The sequence below is a fragment of the Hippopotamus amphibius genome, chromosome 9 (genome assembly GCF_030028045.1).
Source record: "Hippopotamus amphibius kiboko isolate mHipAmp2 chromosome 9, mHipAmp2.hap2, whole genome shotgun sequence".
Taxonomy (NCBI): Eukaryota; Metazoa; Chordata; class Mammalia; order Artiodactyla; family Hippopotamidae; genus Hippopotamus; species Hippopotamus amphibius.
In genome coordinates this window covers 79873294-79893779 of record NC_080194.1, presented here as the reverse complement: position 1 = coordinate 79893779, position 20486 = coordinate 79873294, and the positions used below count along the sequence as shown (strand labels likewise).

Genomic DNA, 20486 nt, shown 5'->3' with positions numbered 1-20486 from the left:
ATAAACTGAATAAAAAGAATAAAGTACCCAGGAATTTACTTAACCAAGGAGGTAAAAGACCTGAACATAGAAAACTATAAGACACTGATGAAAGAAAGTAAAAAAGATACAAACAAATGGAAATATGCTCCATGCCCATGTATTGGAAGAATTAATATTGTTAAAATACTCGTTCTATCCAAAGCAATCTACAGATTCAGTGTAATCCCCATCAACATTCCAATAGCAATTTTCACAGAAATAATTCTAAAATTTGTACGGAACCACAAAAGACATGGAATAGTCAAAGTAATCTTGAGAAAGAACAACAAAGCATCATGCTTCCTGATTTCAAACTATACTACAAAGCTATAGTAGTCAAAACAGCATGATATTGAAATGAAAACAGACACACAGATGAATGAAAACAAATAAAGAGCCCAGAAATCAGTCCACAATAAATTCATGACAATGAAACCAAGAATATACAATGGGAAAAGGACAATCTCTTCATAAATGGTGTTGGGAAAACTTGACAGCCACATGCAAAAGAAAGAAACTGAACCACTATCTTATGCCACACACAAAAACTGACTCAAAAAGGATTAAAGACTTGAACATGTGAAGCCATTAAATTCCTAGGAAAAAAAGCATAGGTAGTTAAGCCCCTTGACATCAGTCCTGGAGCTGACTTTTTGCATTTGAAAACAAAAGCAAAAGCAACAAAAGCAAAAATAGACAGGTGAGACTATATCAAACTGAAAATCTTCTGCACAGCAAAGGAAAGCATCAACTAAATGAAAAGGTAACCTATAAAATGGGAGAAAACTTTTGCAAATCATATATCTGGTAAGGGATTAATATTCAAAATATGAAAGAATTCACACAACTCAACAGAAAAAAATCTAATTAAAAAAACTGGCAGAGGCTCTGAATAAACATTTTTCTAGAGAAGATATACAAATGGCTAACATGTACATGAAAGGGTGCTCAACATCACTAATCATAAGGGAAATGCAAATGAAAACCACAATGGGTTACCACTTCATACCTGTTAGAATAGCTATTATCAAAAAGATAAAAAATAAGCATCAGCAAGGATGTGGAAAAAAGAGAAAACAGTACCCTTGTGCACTGGTAGTGTAAATATAAATTGATAAAGCCACTTCAGAAAACATTATGCAAGTTTCTCAAAAAATTAAAACTAGAACTACCATATGACCCAGCAATTTCATTTCTGGGTATTTATCTGAAGAAAATGAACACACTAATTTGAAAAGATATCTGCACCCCTTTGTTCATTGCAGCATTATTTATATTAGCCAAAAAATGGAAGCAACCTAAGTATTCACTGATTGATGAATGGATAAAGAAAACGTGGTACATATACACAAAGGAATATTATTCAGCCACAAAAAAAGAAAGAACAGAAATAGACCTTAAGGTTTACTATTTCATTATCCTAAGTGAAATAAGGGAAAAAGAGAAGGACTATTACCATATGATCTCACTTATATGTGGAAGCTTTAAAAATATATAATTAATTAATTTCATTTAATTCAAAGATACAGAGAACAGACTGGTGGTTGTGAAAGGTGGGTGAGCAAAATAGGTTCAAGCGGTCAAAAAGTACAAACTTTCAGCTATAAAATCAGTAAGTCCTGGGATATAAAGTACAGCATGGTTACTACAGTAAATATGCAATATTTACAGTATTGTGTATTTGAAAGTTGCTAAGCAAGTAAATCTTAAAACGTCTCATCACAAGAAAAAAAATCTGCAGCTATGTGTGGTAATGGATGTTAACTATTTATTGTGATGAACATTTCACAATATACACATATAATGAAACATACTATACACTTGAAACTAATATAATATTATATATCAATTATATCTCAATTTAAAAATGACTACTTACAAAATTTTTTAAATTCTTAACAATTTGGAAATTTCTGACTTTCTCTTAGATATGTATTAAAAAACTAATATTCTGGCCATACCACACATATCAATAAAAGTTCAACACAAGCCCTTTTAATTCTAAAACTATGGAATTGTTTTGGAGAAACATTTTATAAGGGTTTCTCTTAATAATAAACTTCATTCACAACATAATATTTCATACAGATTATTACTGAAAGAGAAAAAGGTCCCAAACTTTACTCTTACTTCCTCATTAAAATCAGTATAATTATCTAGAGAAAGAAAGTATAGTAAAATAGTAGCTCTAATCTCATTTATATCCTTTTCATCATTCACTGTACACTTTCTGCAACATTGCAATGTACTATTTATTGAGTAAAATGATTTTTCAAAAACCAGAATTATAGCACCTGCCTTTAAGAGCTTTACACATAAAGAAATTAGACTACCAATATAATAATAAAAGATGCTAAGAACATGATACAAATAGTAATTTCCATAGACAAATCAATGTGAACTCCAGAAACAGAATTCAATAACTTTCTATGTATATAGTATATGATATTTTGATACAGAGTAAACAAACCACCACATAACAAATATCACCTTTCTTTCCATTTGATAAATTCAATGTAGACTTACTGCAGGTTATCAAAATACAGGGGAAAACTGTGAAAGATTTTCAAATGAGCAAAAGAATTTCAAAGGCATGCTGGTACCTCCAGGGATTACTTGACTCAGTAGGGGTATGGGGTGTGTTTGTCTTTAACTAGACTATTTCACATCTCCACAGAGTAGAAATTTGCAATGTAACATTATGCTAAAAGGAAAATATCATGAGAAGAAACTAAGAGAATTCCATAAATGCCTTCTTAGCAATGAATATGCTCAATTAAAATCATATGTTCATAAATTGATATATTTGGCAGTACCTGAGTGAAAAGGCATTTTCAAAAATGAAATATGTAAAATCTCATTACAAACGTGCATTGACAAATGAATGTTTGCATTCAACTTTGATAAGAATCACTAACTTCTAACTCCAATTAAGTAAAGTGTTATTCTCTGCAAAACAAATTTCATTGTTCTTATTAATAGATCTGAATTACAAAAAGTTATAATAGATTAAATGAACATCTCAAACTTATGTGTAAAAACTACACTGCATAGGATTTTTCCACCAAACTTCCAACAAACAAAAACTGCTTTTCCAGTATCTCAGTGAATGTAAACTCCATTCTTCAGGTTGATCAGTCAAAAAACTTGAAGTCATCCTTGACATCTCTTTATCTCACTCTCTGCATCCCATTTATTAGTAAAAACGGTTGGTTTTATCTGTAAAACTACATCCAGAATCTAACCATTTTCCACATCTACCATCCTGGTTCAAGCTACCATCACTGCCCATCTATTATAACAATATTCTAACTGGTCTCCTTACTTCCTTTTTTGCCTCCTTCTTTAGCCTATTCACAGCGATCAGAGACTGCCTTTAAAATTTTAAGCCAGATCATGTCGCCTCTTGGCTCTAAATCCTCCGAATGGTTTCCCAGCTCACTCAGCATAAAAAAACCAAAATTCTTATAATGGACTATAAGAAACCACTTCTCTGACCTCATCTCCTCCAATTTTCCCAGCTCAGTTTCAGCCACATGTCCTACTTGTGTTTTTTCCAACTTGCTTTTTATTTCTATGCCACAGCCTTTAACTTGTTCTTCCACTGCCTAAAACGATCTGTTCCCAGATAAACACACTCCCTCACATCCCTCAGGTGTCTGCTCAAATCTCAACTTCTCCCAGAGGCCATCTGTGCCGATCCTATATAACTAACAACTATTCTTTCACACTCTCTCCTACCACTCTGTAACCCACCACTCTGCATTAATTTTCTACAATGGCATGTACTACCACATGATATATTATACATTTAATTATTTGTTTCTTCCCCTACCTCATTAAAATATAAGCTCCACAAAGGCAGGAAATGTGTGTGTTTTATCCACAACTCTGCCTAGAGAGTCTAAAACAGTCAGTGCCTCGAACAGATTATTCGCTCAACAGATATTTCCTGAATAAATGAGCAAAGCAACAACAAAAACTTTTTCCTGTGAGTAATGCTTCCTCGGTTCCTTTTCTTTATGTAAGTAAAATATACATACATACATATGCATACAACTGATTTACCATTGCACTAAGTGTTTCTTCCCAATCAGGTCGCTCTCGAGGGTGAACGTTTCTGTGTAGTTCTGGAACAAAATCATCCTCTTCAGAATGTACTGAGGACTTCATCTTCCTAAAGATCAAAACATGAAATACTGTGATAAGAATTCCCATTTCTAAGAAAGCTTTCCAATGACTACAATTCAAAGAACAGAGTACCATGCCAGATTTGAAGTTTAGTTAAAAGAGCTTTAGTGGCTAGTATTGATTCTCCATTTCCACTCTGCTTCCAGAGCTCTTTCCTGTTCAACACAGTTGGAACCTTGAAAAGATCTGCAACAGCCATCAATATTTATAGAACTCTGCTAAGCATTAGTGAAAATGCATAATGAAAAAAGAGATACGGCACTTCCAGTTCCAATTTATGGAACACAGTGTATTGAACTAGCATTCTCGAGGAGAACAACTATGAATGCTGGGGAAAACATAAAACTACTTGCCTAAAGGCACAGGAAAGCAATCTATACAGGTAGGACTTCTGGGGCTACATCCTTGGAGAGAAGGAGAACCCATGAAGCAAATTCCACATTTAATCATTCTTTGGTATATGAGATTTTCTAAGGCAATGATGGGAAACAGAGCCCAAGCACACCACTGTACTCTATCTGGGCTGAGGAGGCGGAGCCTGGAGACTGGGGTTGCTAAAGCAGAAGAGGCTTCAGGGTGAAAAATACCCCCCAGAAGACCTGTAGAGAAGGAGCCTAAAAATCTACATTGAAAATTCCCCTCAAATTGTTAACTGATTCCTAAGCTTTCAAGTATATAGGACAAGATGCCAAGAAACCTATCAAAAAACAGCTGATGGGCAACAAAAAGTCAAGCAGATATTTCAACAGCCCAGCCATGCTGAGGAGAGGGAGACCGCCAAGATAGAGGAGCACAGAACAGAAAAGCCCTGGGCTCTCAACTGAGACTCCAGAAAAGTCATGCTTTCAGAGTAAAGTCAAAATAGCAATAAACAAGTTCTAACAAAGCTTAAAACCAAGTCTTGACATGATCAGAACTGTCAGGAAAAAAATTAACTGCCTTCAGAAGAAAATAACATTCTATAGACCCTTGTGGGGCATCCAGTAAACATTACAAATTTTTCATCCCCCTTGTGTGGCATCCAGTAAACATTACAAGGAATGCCCCCAAAACTAATAATAATAATAAACAGGAACAAATGAATAAAAGTTGGGGAAAATTATCACAAGAGGAAAAAAACTCACATTTGATTCAGAATTTTACATTATCAGAAAAGGACTTTAAAAGCCATTTGGTATAATGGATTTCAGTTTACAATGCAGAAAGCTGTAAAGAGCATGGCTCCCAGCCTAACGAGGAAAAAACAGATAATCTATGAAATCATAACTTCTTTTGCATCTATCAGAAAACTGAGGTCTCCAGGCAACCAACCAGCCTAAACTCTAAGATAAAGCAGGAATCTCCAAGATGAGACGAATCACAAGCAATTTTGCCTAGGACAAAGCAGAGGGAGAAGAGTAGTATACAACCTAATAAGAAAAATTCAGCTACATTTTTATCAAGTTGCTAAAAACATTTATGATTATTATGTTCAATAAAATGAAAGAAAAAATAGATGAAAAGATGAAGAATTTCAACAGAAAACTGGAATCTATGAAAAACAAAATGTTCATCCTAAAACTGAAAAACCGGGACTTTCCTGGTGGCACAGTGGATAAGACTCCGCACTCCCAATGCAGGGGGCCCGGGTTTGATTCCTGGTCAGGGAATTAGATTCCATATGCATGCCAAAACTAAGAGTTCGCATACCACAACTAAGGAGGCTACGTGCCACAACTAAGGACCTGGCAAGCCACAACTAAGACTTGTCACAACCAAATAAATACATAAATATTTTTTAAAAAACTGAAAAATACACTATCTGAAATTAAGAACTCATTGGATGGGTTTAACAGAACAATGGACATGACTAAAGAGAGGATTAGTGAACTGGAAGACAGTTCAGTAGAAAATATCCACATGAAAGCACATTAAGAGAAAAGTGACCGAAATACACGAAACAGCATAAAATACCAGAGACTTGGTTAAAAAAAAAAAAAAAGGCCTCAAATATGTCTAAACTGGTAACTCAGAGATGAGGGACATGATTTTAAAAAAAGAGACAAAAGTAACATTTTAAAAATAATGGCTGAAAAATTTTCAAAACTGATGACAGTCATAGAACTAGAGATTAAATAAATCCTACAAATCTCAAGCAGGATTTAAAAAAAAACTAAACATCTAGGCATACACTCAAACTGCTAAACAAACAAACAAAAAAATACTAAGAGAAATTCTTAAAAGCAGCCAGAAAATAAGACAAGTTGACTTCAAAGTAACAATGATACAATGCGAAAGGACATTTCAAAGGAAATAAGAAGATAATAGGGTAAATGTTCAACACACTAAAAGGGAAAATATTGCCAACATAGAACCCTCTGCCTCACAAAATTATCCACTAAAAACCAGGTAAAATAAGTTATTTTCAAACAAAAGCTGAAAGAATTTACCATCAGGAGACTTTCAATAAAAGCAACAGAGTTCTTCTGACCAAAAGAAACTGATCCTAGATCTGCAGAAATGCATGATGAGCAAAAAAAGTGGGGAAACATAAGTGAACACTGATGTAAAAACTGATGTACACAAAAATAATGTCCTATGAGATTTACAATAGACATAGAAAAGCACAAAGGATAGGAGGGGTACATGCAGCCAAACAGTTTAGGAATCCGCCATTGGCTGGGAAGTGAAATAAACCCTGTTCTAGAGAAGAATCCAACATTCCAAAGATACATGTTACAATCTCTACGGTAACCACTAAAAGAATAATAAATGTACAACTAAAAAGTTAACAGAGGAGAGAACTTTGAAAAATAAAACATACTTGATTAATCCAAAAGAAAGCAAGAAAGGAAGAGAAAAGGCACAAAGAATAAACAAGGCAAATAAATAAATATCAAGATGGTAAACTCAGTCCAAGTATATTATTAATAATTTTTAAGACGAATGGACTAGTTAGCAAGCATGTGTAGAACTGGAACCCTCATTCATTACTGGTAGGAATTTAAATGGTAAACCACTGTAGAAAACAGTTTGGCAGTTTCTCAAGATGTTAAACACAGAAATACTATATGATCCATCAATTCTACTCCTAGATATTTAACCAAGAGAAATAAAAGCATATGTCCACAAAGAATTTGTACATGAATATGCATATCAATATTATTCATAATAGCCAAAAAGTAGAAACAATCATCAACTGAAAAATAAACCAAAAAATTTACCAGATCCATATAATAAAATGTTATTTGGCCATTTAAAAAAAAGAATGAAGTGCTAATTCATGCTAACACATGGAAGAAAAGTAAAAGCATTATGCTAAATGAAAGAAGTGAGATACAAAAGACCACAGATTGTATGATTCCATAAATACAAAATGTCTAGAATAATCAAATTCATAGAAAGTATACTGGTGGTTACCAGGGGCTTGAGGGAGGAGCACATGGAGAGTTACTACCAATGAATAAGAGATTTCTTTCTGAAATATTCAAGAATTAGGTAGTTGTGGTGGTTGGGCAAATTTGAGAATACACTAAACACCACTTAACTGTACATTTTAAAAGAGTGAATTTTATGGTATATAAATTATATCTCAATAAAAAAGTAAATGGACTAAAAATTCTAATTAAAATAAAGGGGGATGTTTCATGATGATAAAAGTGTCAAATCAACACAGTAAAATATTAATAAAATCCATATACAACAAATAACACAGCTTCAAAATACATAAGGCAAAATCTCAAAGAACTAAAAGAAAAATAGATACATCCACATTACAGTTGTAGATTTTAATAAACATTTCTCAGTAACTAATAGAATAAGCAAATGAAAAGAAAAAATGTAAGTATATAGATCTGAACAACCCAAGTTTCCAACCTGAGCTAGAATATTAAACCCAGCAACTACAGAATATACTTTCTTTTCAAGTGTACATAAAACACTTACCAAAAAGACTATATGCTAGACCGTGAAGCAAGTATCAACAAATACAAAAAATTTAAATCATGAACAAAGTACTCTGTGACCATCACAGAATTACACTAAATATCAATTATTGAAAGATAACTAAAAATTCTCCCAAATATTTGGAAATTAAGAAACACAATTCTGAATAACTCATGAGTCAAATACACAAAATCCCAATAGAAATTAGAAAATATGTTGATCTGAAAAGCAAAAATACAACACATTAAAATGTGCACAGTACATTTTGCTCTGTAAACAGAGCAAAATTCACACCTCAAAATGCATATTATCGAAATTAGACAAGCTGAAAAAAAATGACTTATGCATCCATCATAAAAATCTAGAAAAAGAATAGAAAATTAATCCAAAAAAGTAGAAAGAAGAAAAAAAATTAATAAAGAAATCAATGAAATAGAAAGCAGGTGTATAACAGAGAAAATCAAAGTCAAAAGTTGAATTTTTGGAAAATTAATAAAATGGACAACCCCTAGGAAAAAAAACTGAGAAAAAAACAAGGAACACAAATATAAAGAATGAAAATGAAGATATAACCAGAAGCCTGCAGACATTAAAAGGATTCTGAGAGGAACTTCCCTGGTGGTCCAGTGGCTAAGACTCCAGGCTCCCAAAGCAGGGGGCCTGAGTTCAATCCCTGGTCAGGGAACTAGATCCCTCACACTGCAACTAAAGATCCCACATGCCTCAGCTAAAGATTCCACATGCAGCAATGAAGATCCCACGTGCTGCAACTAAGACCCGGCACAGCCAAATAAATAAATAAATAAATAAATAAACAGTATTTTTAAAAAAAGATTTTGAGGACACCACCAACAACTTTATTCCAATATACTAAGAATTTAGTTTAAATGAACAAATTCCCTGAAGAACACAACTTATCAAAACTGAAACAAGAAACAAAAAAATTTGAATAATCTTATAGCTATTGAAGAAATTTCATCTGTAAGAAAACTCCAGGCCCAAAAGGATTTGTTGATGAATTCTTTCAAACATTTAAGGAATAAATAATAACAACCTTACATACATTCTTCTAGCGTATAAAAATAAAAGGAAGACCTCCCAGACTGCCTAGGTATCGCAGTGGTTAAGAATCCACCTGCCAATTCAGGGGACACAGGTTTGATCCCTGGTCTGGGAAGATCCCACATGCCGTGGAGCAGCTAAGCCTGTGGGCCACAACTACTGAGCCTGAGCTTTAGAGCCTGCAAGTCACAACTACTGAGCCCGCATACCACAACGACTGAAGCCTGCAAGCCTAGAGCCTGTGCTTTGCAATAAGAGAAGCCACCACAATGAGAAGCCGCAGTGAATAGTAGTCCCCGCTCACCACAACTAGAGAAAGCCTGCACGCAGCAATGAAGACCCAACACAACCAATCAATCAATAATTTTTTTAAATAGGTCAAATGCAACAATCAAATGTATCTATACATACCAATATCATACAATTATTTATTAAGATCAAAAAATATCCCATCAAAAATACAATAAATAATTTGTACTATTTTCCATATAATAGAATGCTGCATAGAAGTGAAAAAAAAATTACTGCTGCCACTTGCAACAAGCGGATGAATCTCATAAATGTTGAGAAACAGAAGCCAGATATAAGAGTACATGCTGTTCCCAATATATATGTGTATCAAATCATTACTTTGTAGACCTTAAACTTACACAGTGTTATAAGTCAATTATATCTCAATAAAGCTGGAGGGAAAAAGAGTACATACTGTAGTTTATTTACATGAACTTAGAGGACAGGCAAAACTAATTTATTGTGACAGAAGTCAGAATGGTTACCTTTGGGAGAAGTACTGAATAGGAAGGGCAAGGGTCTTGTAGGGTGCTGAGAATAATTTATATCGTGTATATGTGTATCATATGTGTATACATTTCTATAAACTCTTCAAGCTATATTCTTCTGATCTGTGGACTTTATTTGTATGCAAGTTATACCTTAAAAAAAGTATAAAATAAAAGTCTATGGCAAATGTTACACATTATTTTAAAAGTATAAAAATTATGTTTATATACATTTTGGGTCATAAAACAATGGATCAACTCCACAAAAACTTAAAATCTATTTAATTAATTGACTATTTTGTCCTATACTCTTAAAGTTATAGACAAATTTTACCCTTAAAGTGATCAATTATAGTTTCATATCTAACAGAAAAGACAAAGTGTTAAGATTACTAACCATAAAACCGGAAGAATCTAATGCTATATTTACAAGAGTTTTGTGTAAAACATCTCCAGACTTGAACCTGGATATTTTCAATCAAAAGGAAAAAGAAAAGAGAACAACACTTTCCTCAAATTGTGGGAACCGGCCTTACCATCTTGCTGCTTCCCTTATTAAAAAATTATTTGAATCTTTGACACACACTTTATATGTTATGATATTCTTGTTCATAACATGAAAAATTATACTTGACAGTGTTAAAGTTCCACAGAGAAGTCCAAGTGACACATTGCCTGATAAGTGTACCTAAGGGACTGCTTACTCCCAGGTATACCTTTCCCTTGATCCCTGAAGTAAATTCCAAGCAGCAATAAAACTTGACTTTTTTCTTTTATTCCCCCAATCTTTGTTTTATTTCTGGTTTTTTGCCCAGTTGGGTTCTGGTTCTGTGACACTTGTGGCCAATGAGTTTCTCCCCACTGGTATGGGGAAAGACAGGGGGTTTTCTTATGGCCTGACTATGTGGTGATATTTGACAGACAGAGAAAGGCACCTATTCTCTGTCAAAGAAATAGGTTTTAGTCTATTTATGTCTGTCTGTCTGTGAAAGAATATATTTAAATTCTACTGAAGAAAAGAACATCTCGTTGAGATATACCTGAAATGGTGAGTTTGGTGTTCTCTGCTTACTTAAGATGTAAAACTGAAGCTACAAGGTGGCTGTGTGTGTCTGTAAGTGATAAAAGTCATTACCTGCCATCATAGGGAGTAATATATTTTCCTAGCTTCAGAGGACATTAATAAATTAATTAAAATATTGGAGCTCTGTTCTGGTTGGTTTATATGGACCATTGTTTACATAAATTTAACATTCCTAGAACTCCCAGAAAATAAAGAAACTGAACTTCTAACACTAACAGAGTTAGCTATGTTGGTGGTGAAAACAGAATAGAGGTTTACTGAAGGCAGAGGAATTTAGTTTTGGTTATTTAAAACTGAAAATGCCTGATATAGTATAATTCTTAGTAGGTATAATTTTATCATGCAAAAATTTAAAAAGTATCAAAAGGTATATAGTGAAAAATCTTCCCCTCTTCCCTGTCTCCAGTCTGCCTAATTCCTACCCATTAAATTTCCCACTTTATATATATTCTTCCAGACTTTATGAATATATATATTCATATGTATAATTTTTTCATATATATTAAAGAATATATCCACAGAGAGCAAAGTATAAAAGCAATGTGTAACTATGCTACTCTTTGTGTAAAAAATTAGGACAATAGTTTTATTCCTCCATCTCTACCTCACTTTTTACATAAAAAGTATCATGTTTACACACTGTTGTATAGTTCTCTAATATTTCCTGGAGAACTTTCCACATCAGTATATAAAGCGCTTCTTTGCTGTTTTTACAACTGTGTAATATTCCACTGTGTAAATAACACATGATTTATTTAACCAATCCCCTACTAATGAATTCTTGAATTATTTCCAATCTTTTGCTATTACAAACTAGGCTGCAAGATGTCATTTCTATATATGTCCAAATATATCTGAAAGACAAATACTCAAAAGTGAAAAAAATTCTTTTTACACAGTAGCCCATTTTTCTGTTGGGTTGTTGGTCTTTTTCTTATCTCTTTTTAGTTCTTTATATATTAAAGAGATTAGTTCTTCATTTGTAATATGAATTCCAAGTATTTTTAAACAGACTGTCATTCGTCCTTGCTTATTTTGTTTTCTATAATGCAGATGTTTTATATTTTATGTAGTTGAATTCCACAACACTTTCTTTTATGAGTTTTGCATTTTAAGTCAGTTCAAAAATGCCTTCCCTGATTCAAAACAATTTTTTAAAATTTTCCCATGTTTTCTTTTGAATATTTCATGGCTTCATTTAATACATTATACCGTCAAACATTTGGAAATTATCCTTGGTATGAGGCAGGTCTCCAATTTTCTTTATTTTCCACAGATGCACATCCAGTTTCCCCCAAAGTATTTACCGAATAGTACATAATGTCCCCGTTGGTTTTTGAGAAGCAATCTTTGTCATATCTTCCTATGTATTAGGGTGTATTTCTAGGCTTTTCATTTTACCCCCTTATCCCTTCTATTCATACCGGTATCACAAGGTTTCAATTATTGACACTTTATAGCATAATGTCTGGTTGCACTAATCCTCTACCCAGCATCCTTGCTTTTTTCTTTTCCCCAAAGTTTCTTGGCTAAATTATTTAGTCAAGGTCAATTTATTGCAAAACCAATTTACCTAGGTTTTTAAAAAGCATTCTTCTTATCACATTAAATTTATCATAAACTGACATCTTTATGGTGTTGAATATTTTGTTATGAAAAACATATATCTTTTCATTTGTTCCAAACTTCTTTTATGTCCTTCAGTAGTATTTTAAATTTTCTTCATATAGGTCTTAGAGTCCCTTATTAAGTTTATTTCTGAGTATTTTATTTTTTTTGTTGCTCTTAAAAATGGCACCTTTTCTTCTATTATGTCTCCTAACTGGTTACTGTTTGATACAGTTATTAACGCTATTGTGCAGGTGAGAAAACTAAAATGTATTAACACATCTGTCACTCCAGATATGACAGACCATTTTCTCCTAGAAGGTCCCACCTCCCAGCCTGAAGAGGACACTGAAATCTATAGAGACTCACTAGACTGGGTGACAGATACCAAGATTCCGCCTCACCGAATGCTCCCTTCAGAAGTTTCCTCTCAAAAGCCATGAAAAAAACTACCAGTGGACTTCCAATTCAACACTGCTAATATAAGTTGAAAAACAGAGCTCTCCTTCTCTAAGTCTCTGAAAAGGCAGTAAGCCAAATAAAAGGAAATAAATTCTTCAGAGATTAATATGGGTGGGGTCAGCAGGTCAGAATTCTTGATCAACTTCTGCAAGAGAAAAAAGCAAATGGGATCATATTTACTGGTAAATCAGCAGAGAAAAACAGAGGTTCGAGGAGGCTACACTCCCACTTCTCTCCACAACAAAAGAGGTATTTGCCCCCAAGGCATTAATAAAAACTGGAAAACTACTCTGTAAGTAAATTTAACAATCAATTAGAAGGACTAGGACTCCTAATATGGGTGTCTGCACCTAAGAGAAGCAAAGCAGAAGCTATATGCATCATGGGACTGCTGGAGAAAACAACACAGGGGGAGGAGGCAAAGAAGGGCAATATTTAGCTTAGCAGTTAAAAGCTTCAATTCTGTTCATTTAGAACAAACAGAACATGTACACTGAATGAATCAAGCTGCAAAGCTGACGAAGAAAGACAATAACCTAAATTTATTATTATATAAATATTACGTCAGTGGATGTTATATCTGTATGTACTTCTCTACTCAAATTGAATCTGAAAGATTAAAGAAAAAGATGAAATTAGTGGCCTAAAGAACCAAGTACAAGAAATACCTCAAATCACAAAATCAAAATGTAAACATAAATACATCATGAAAGAAAGATTAAGGAGATCAAATGTGCAATAAATAGATTCCACAAGGAGAAAATTATTACATATAAAAAGAGGTAATAATTAAATTAACTATAGATAACATTTAAAAAATCTTTCCTAATACGAAGACTTGAATCTGTAAATTCAAAGTCACTGAGCTCCAAGCTGAAGATTTGATGACAAAATTCACATAACTAAGAATAAAAAGAAAATCTTACAAGCATTCAGAAAGAATAAGTTACCTACAAAGGAAAAGAAAAAAAAATAGCATTGAATATATGCAAGAAATCAGATTACATCACTCAGAACTTATCTAAACAAAATACTCAAGAAAATATAACTAAATAATAAATGAACCAGAACAGACACATTACGATGGAATATGATAAAAAGGAGAGGAAACAGCAATGACACATAGAACTGAATCTGACTGAATGGCAAAAAATAGTAAACCATTTCAGCAAAACACTAGGCTGCGGGGTGGGGTTAGAATGGTGATACACAAAAGAGTACCAAAAGTCTCATCCAGAGAGAAGGGGACTGAAAGAAGTATTCTAAAGACCATATCTTAAAAGGATGGGAAATAGGGAAGAAGAGAGAGCCAAGATGGGAAAAAACAGCACACCTAAGTGAAAGAAACTGGTTGATGTGCAAATTATAATAGAGAAAAATGTGTATCTGAATATGAGAGCGTGGAAAGGGAAGCTAATCACTAATGGAAAGTAAAAAAGTATAGCAGAACTTCTAAAATTAAGCATCTAGAAAGGTTTTGCCGGTTCTGATTGTAATCTTCCCAGGTTTGTCACTTTATGTATTTTTTTAAAAGGAAATTGACTATATTACATTTATAAATAGAGCTTTAAGTGTTTCAGGGATTTTCATTTACTAAGTTTGAACATGCAACTGACTGTTTACAGGGGGTTATTGTTGAAGTTGAATCCAAAGCTTAAGGAGAAACAGGTTTTTAAATTTTTAACTTTAAGTAAACAACTTAATAGCCAGGAACTTTTATATAGTTTTATAAAGTTTCTGTGCTCTGAGGCCCTCCTTTCACATAAAAAAACTCACACAGACAGACATAAGAAAGGCTCACCTTGGATTCCACCCCAGAGAGTTTAATTAGTGAAACACCATGAAAGTCTTGCACCAGCATGCTCTGTGGGTAAAACAGACTCATTTCACAGATTATAAAGATAGCCTAATGGCAATGCTCCAATACTGAACAAAATTTTCTGAGATTAAGCGATGTTCACATCAGATTCTGCTGATTAGCATTAAATTTATTATTTTTGTTGACACTGATAAGAGTATGTTGGGTGAATATTATATTTCACATTAAAGAATATTTTAGGGGCTAAACTATACTCCAAATCACACATCCAAAGTTATAGAGTAACAGAAATACCTTCTTTTGCAAAATACACATTTTTTTTGGTATCATACATAACAGATTACTAAGGGTGTGATGACTATGAAAAATTACAGAGTATAAAATAGGCCTGAATGTGATATTGATATACGTCAATGGTAAGCTGTTAATGCTACCTGTCTATCCTCGGAATCCTAAAATAAGGAATTTCTGTAGAAGACAAAAGAACAGTCATGGTACTAAAAGCAGAGAACTGTGAAACAGCTTTATGGGCTCCCAGAGGAATTTAGCCATTAAAATAGCCATCCTAGATCTGAAAAAAAAGCAAGAACCTAGAAGAAGTGCCATATTCCAAGTCCCTGTTACCTATCTGGACTGCTGCAATACGTTCTAACTCCTGGCCTCATTTCAAATAAGTCAGAGAATGAATAAAGCAAGCAAGCAGCCAATCAAATGCATGAGCCATTATTATTAGTTCTATGATGCTATAAACCAATAAAGATATTCCAAAAAAATTAGAATATGTACACCAAATTATCTAGTTTAACTAAAGTCAGAAGCTTCTCTTCTCACTTAAAATCAGTTGTCTCATAATGCAGATACAGTGAAGATCTGATTGAGAGATCTGGGCATCCACAGGCTCTGATTTTTAAAGGTATACAAGTTCTCAAAATGTGGTTTAATTATGCACTATATCATCTCTGTAAATGTTTCAAACTACATGTCACTGTCATACATACTAGGCTATGTATCTGCAATAATGTGATGCTAGAGAACACTAAACAAGGTCATATGATAAACACCTCTACCCCCAAATGCCAAAGAACTAGAACCTCTTGTGATCATTCCCAGGTGTCCTCGAAGTCATATCTTTAAACCATCACATGCACTACACTTCACTTTTATGCTGGCTGAATAATTCATGCATCACTGATGCTCAAAAACTCCTCAAGAAGGAATTTCAGAACTGAGAAATAAGCTGTAGCCTCTCAAAAGTTATTACTTACTAGAAAATAACATTTAGCAGCAGATGTATCAAAAATTTTTTATAAAACTGAAGTCTTTTCCTTTCAACATCAGTTACATTGGGATTCAAGATTTTGCTCTACCATACACTGACAATATGGTCTATGTGGCTCTCTGAGCTATAATTTCATCTGGAAAATGGGAAACAATAACACGTACTCTACAAGATTAGTATGCGTATAACTAACATACTATATATAGCGTATTTGGCTTAGTACACTGCATATAACTCCTAAACAAATTTTTATTTCTTAAAAGAATTAAGGGCTTCCTAGGTGGTGCAGTGGTTAAGAATCCACCTGCCAATGCAGGGGACACAGCTTCGATCCCTGCTCCAGGAAGATCCCACATGCTGCAGAGCAACGAAGCCCATGCGCCACAATTATTGAGCTTGCACTTTAGAGCTCGTGAGCCACAACTACTGAGCCCATGTGCTGCAACTACTGAAGCCCATGCGCCTAGAGCCCATGCTCCGCAACAAGAGACGCCACGGCAATGAATAGCCCTCACACCACAACGAAGAGTAGCCCCCACTCACCACAACTAAAGAAAGACCGCGTGCAGCAAAAAAGACCCAACACAGCCAATAAAAGGAAGGAAGGAAGGAAGGAAGGAAGGAAGGAAGGAAGGAAGGAAGGAAGGAAGGAAGGAAGGATGGATGAAAACTTTTCTGTTTTTTCTTTTCTGCCTTATATTCCCCTTTCATATTTATAGAAGGGTTCTTCTAATGATCCCCAAAGGACTATTCTATTGTAAGGACTCTAAGGAGCTCAAAATATTCTAGTTTAAAAACTATTTTACCATGGTGACATGGTACATTTACAAATCAGAAATCAGAAAATGAGACATTTGTAAGGCAAAAGTAGACAGGTTAAAACTACTGCCATGAAGGGAGAATGGCCAACTTTCCACAGAGCTGTAACCTAAAAAAAGGTACTCCTTGCTCCAGCTAAGTCCAGAAATAAATGTTATTCTAAAAGCTACTTGACAAACATAGTGCTCCTCTGTGAGTACTTTCTCCTAAAGCAGATGATGGCGTGAAGCACCAGAAACCTACATTCCAGGTAGCTATGACTTTACCCTTCTAGCCATGGTGCCTCACACAATGCTATTCTTTCAAGACTGGATATAAAACCTAGTTCAGAAGTTATTCAGAGAAAAAGAAGAGCACACAATCTTCGGCCCTTATTCTGTACCTGTGCATGCATGGAACTTAATTAGAATGTAACTATAATGACAGTTTGGTTAATACGTATTAGCACAGATTTTTAAAAAACATAAAACTTTTCTATATTTTTTTAACTATTAAATTGATTTTACAAAAACAACTCTCATATACAACACTGAGTCTAAAACTGGTTCTCCCAAGGTTACAGCTGCAACTCCCACTATCCAGCCCTCACCTTCAACACCCACACACATTTTTTCTGAGAGGAATTTCAGCTGGAACATGACCATTGTGCAAGCACTTTGCTGCCACATTTCCTCATGTCTGACTGCTGAATAGGTGAGAAACACTACATGAAATGTGGCCTTACCTTGATCTCTTTGTTGCACTTACAAATAAAATAAGATCAAATCTCACAGACATATTTGGTTTGGGAGAGTCATGATGGCATTCAGATATGAAATAATACTGTAAACAGGACAAATGCGCTATGGTATCATGGTTTCCTAATACAATACATACACTAGTTCAGTTTCTCACGATGAAAACGTGGTCACATAGTCCTAAGGAAAAGAAAAGCTCAATCTTACACAGATTTGCTTTTAAACTGATCTGTCAAAAGAAAATTCCAGACAGCCTCCTGTTGCCTCACAAGTAAATGGAGGATCACAGTAACAAACCTATCACAACAACAAAGTCCAGGTTGTTTCCTACTTTGACAAATATGCCAAAATAACTTCCACAATTTTAACACCAGGTCAAATAGTTTTACTACAAACATAATGAATATCTTCTTCCTACTAATTGTTCATGACACACTGACCATATTTAAAACTACAGAATATGTGAAACATCAGCACACCTTGGAAGAGAAGTAGCTCACTCAAATAAGAAAGGCTAAAATAAAATTATGGCGAGAATGAGAAAGTTGACACAAAAAAAGAATTCCATATGCCAATAAAGCAGTTCATTTTCCTACTCTGAACACTGAATTATTCTTTAAAATGCAAAACATACTGCCTATTCATTTTAACCATGGATTAACAAATTAGTGTGTGTTATCAAGAGTTCCTAATATTCAATCATCTCTTCTGTCATTTAACCTAGACTTTAAAAATAAAATCTGTGAATAAAGAAATCCTTTAACTTGAGAAAGGAAAGACATTTTGAACACTAAACATAAAGACAAGATCTGATGAAAATAATGGTCTGTTCTGCTACCCAACTACTCATAGACAAAATTGTAAAAGATGTTAATTGCCAATGTGGGTGACAATGATAATACGTAGTATAAACTTCTTCAAGAGTTTTTTTAAAATACCTTCAAAAGAATTAATTTGCTGTTGAAAAAAAAAAAAAAACCAGAATAAAGCCTCCGAAAATTTGTAACAGCACAACTGAATCATACACAAATGGCACTATGTCTACAAGTTGGGTGAGACCTCTTTCTTCACCAACATACTGAACTTGGAGAGCTGCTTAATCAGGAGGCATTCTCAAACACTTCAATTATGAAGCTACAACTACAGATCAAACCAAGAGAGATCTGCCAGGGCGGGTGGGGGTGGAGGGAGAGATAAGGGGAGTGAGATATAAGGTCAGAGGCTTTGACCCAAGAAATAATTTGTATTCAATCAAAATGTTTCATACACATGAATACGGCAACAAAAGCAGCCATACACACACACACACGCACATGAACATGTTCCAAGAAAAAGAGGAAGAAAAATCTGTTAGATTCAAATCCATATCACATCTATTAGGTACAACAGATACAGGAAGGGGTAGTAGTTCATTATGAGTCTCTACCTGAAATTCCTGAAATGCTACTACAAAACCTGTCTAACACCTTCCCTTCCCGGTGTTCTAACAAGTCATTTAAAATGCCTTTCACAAGCTCAGGGCAAGTTGAGGAATGAAGAGTGCTATATACAACTAGAAACCTGTCCTCTTTGGCTTCAAAACTTTCCCCAGAGAAAAGAACTCTTAACTGGAAAGGAGATTAAAACAAAGAGGATGGGAGGGCTGGGCAGCACAGGTGAAAGAGGTGGACTGAGGGACAAAGGTAAGAGAGGAAGAACTGACTGTGAACTCCATAATTACCTGAAATGTTCTTCCCTTTCTTCCTCTTCACTGTCAGTCACGTGGGTTATAACTTCCGAATCCAACCAAAAGACACTGTCCTCTCCTGAAGTGTTACTCTCACTTTCAGTCTCCATCTTGTATTTAAAAAATTTAAACCTCAGGGCATGGACTAAAGAACAGCAGTGTTAGGGTTGTTCAGCTCTACTGACGTACACACAGGTGTGCGGCAGAGGCACCAGTGATATGTGATCATACTGGGCCAAAGTCTATTACATCCTAGGTTAATTACAGCTGAGGCAAAGACAGGAAATCCCATGAAGCACCCTCACTGTGTCAGACTACTACACCTGTGACACCGGACCCCTCCCACTGCCTTAGGCTCTGTGACCTACATAACCAAAAGCAGAACCCAAATGAAGGTGAGTTTTCACTATTACTTGTTTAACAACTATTTCTCTCTTCTCAAACTTTCCAGCTAAGTTAAAACTAGAAGTTTTCAAGATGCAGACTTTTCTTACTTACATCTTTTCTCTGTCTCAGACTTTTTCTTTTAATTGAAGAATAGTTGATTTACAGTGTTGTGTTAGTATCAGGTGTACAGCACAGTGATTAAGTTACACATACGTGTGTGTGTGTGTGTGTGTGTGTGTGTGTGTGTGTGTGTACAGTGTCTTTTTCAGATTCTTTTCCCTTCAAAATTGAGAAAAGTCCCCTGTGCTACACAGTAGGCCTTTGTTGGTTATGTATTTTATATAGAGTAGTGTGTATCTATTAATTCCAACCTCCTAATTTATCCCTCCCCTACTCTTTCCCCTTTGGTACCATAAATTTGTTTTCTATGTCTGTGGGTTTGTAAATAAGTTCATTTTTATCTTTTTTTTTTCAGATTCCACATCTAAGCGATATCATATGATATTTGTCTCTGTCTGACTTACTTCACTCAGTATGAAAATCTCTAGGTTCATCCATGTTGCTGCAAATGGCATTATTTTGGTTTTA

At 34.5% G+C, this 20486-nt stretch overlaps 1 protein-coding gene across 22 annotated transcripts in view; it reads right to left on the bottom strand.

Moving 5' to 3' along the window:
* The window catches only part of ARHGAP32 (Rho GTPase activating protein 32), a 256016-nt gene that overhangs the window by 141808 nt on the left and 93722 nt on the right, over positions 1-20486 (bottom strand). For 13 of the 22 annotated variants that reach the window (XM_057747404.1, XM_057747399.1, XM_057747405.1 and 10 more), the window contains one exon: positions 4090-4198. The exons of 4 other annotated variants lie outside the window; for them this stretch is intronic. In XM_057747404.1, coding sequence (XP_057603387.1) covers positions 4090-4194 — 105 coding nt within the window. In that variant the 5' untranslated portion in view covers positions 4195-4198. Of the gene's footprint in view, positions 1-4089; positions 4199-14932; positions 14996-19505; positions 19632-20486 lie in introns of those variants that run through there. 5 more of the 22 variants (XM_057747396.1, XM_057747397.1, XM_057747398.1 and 2 more) reach the window with 2 other exon arrangements.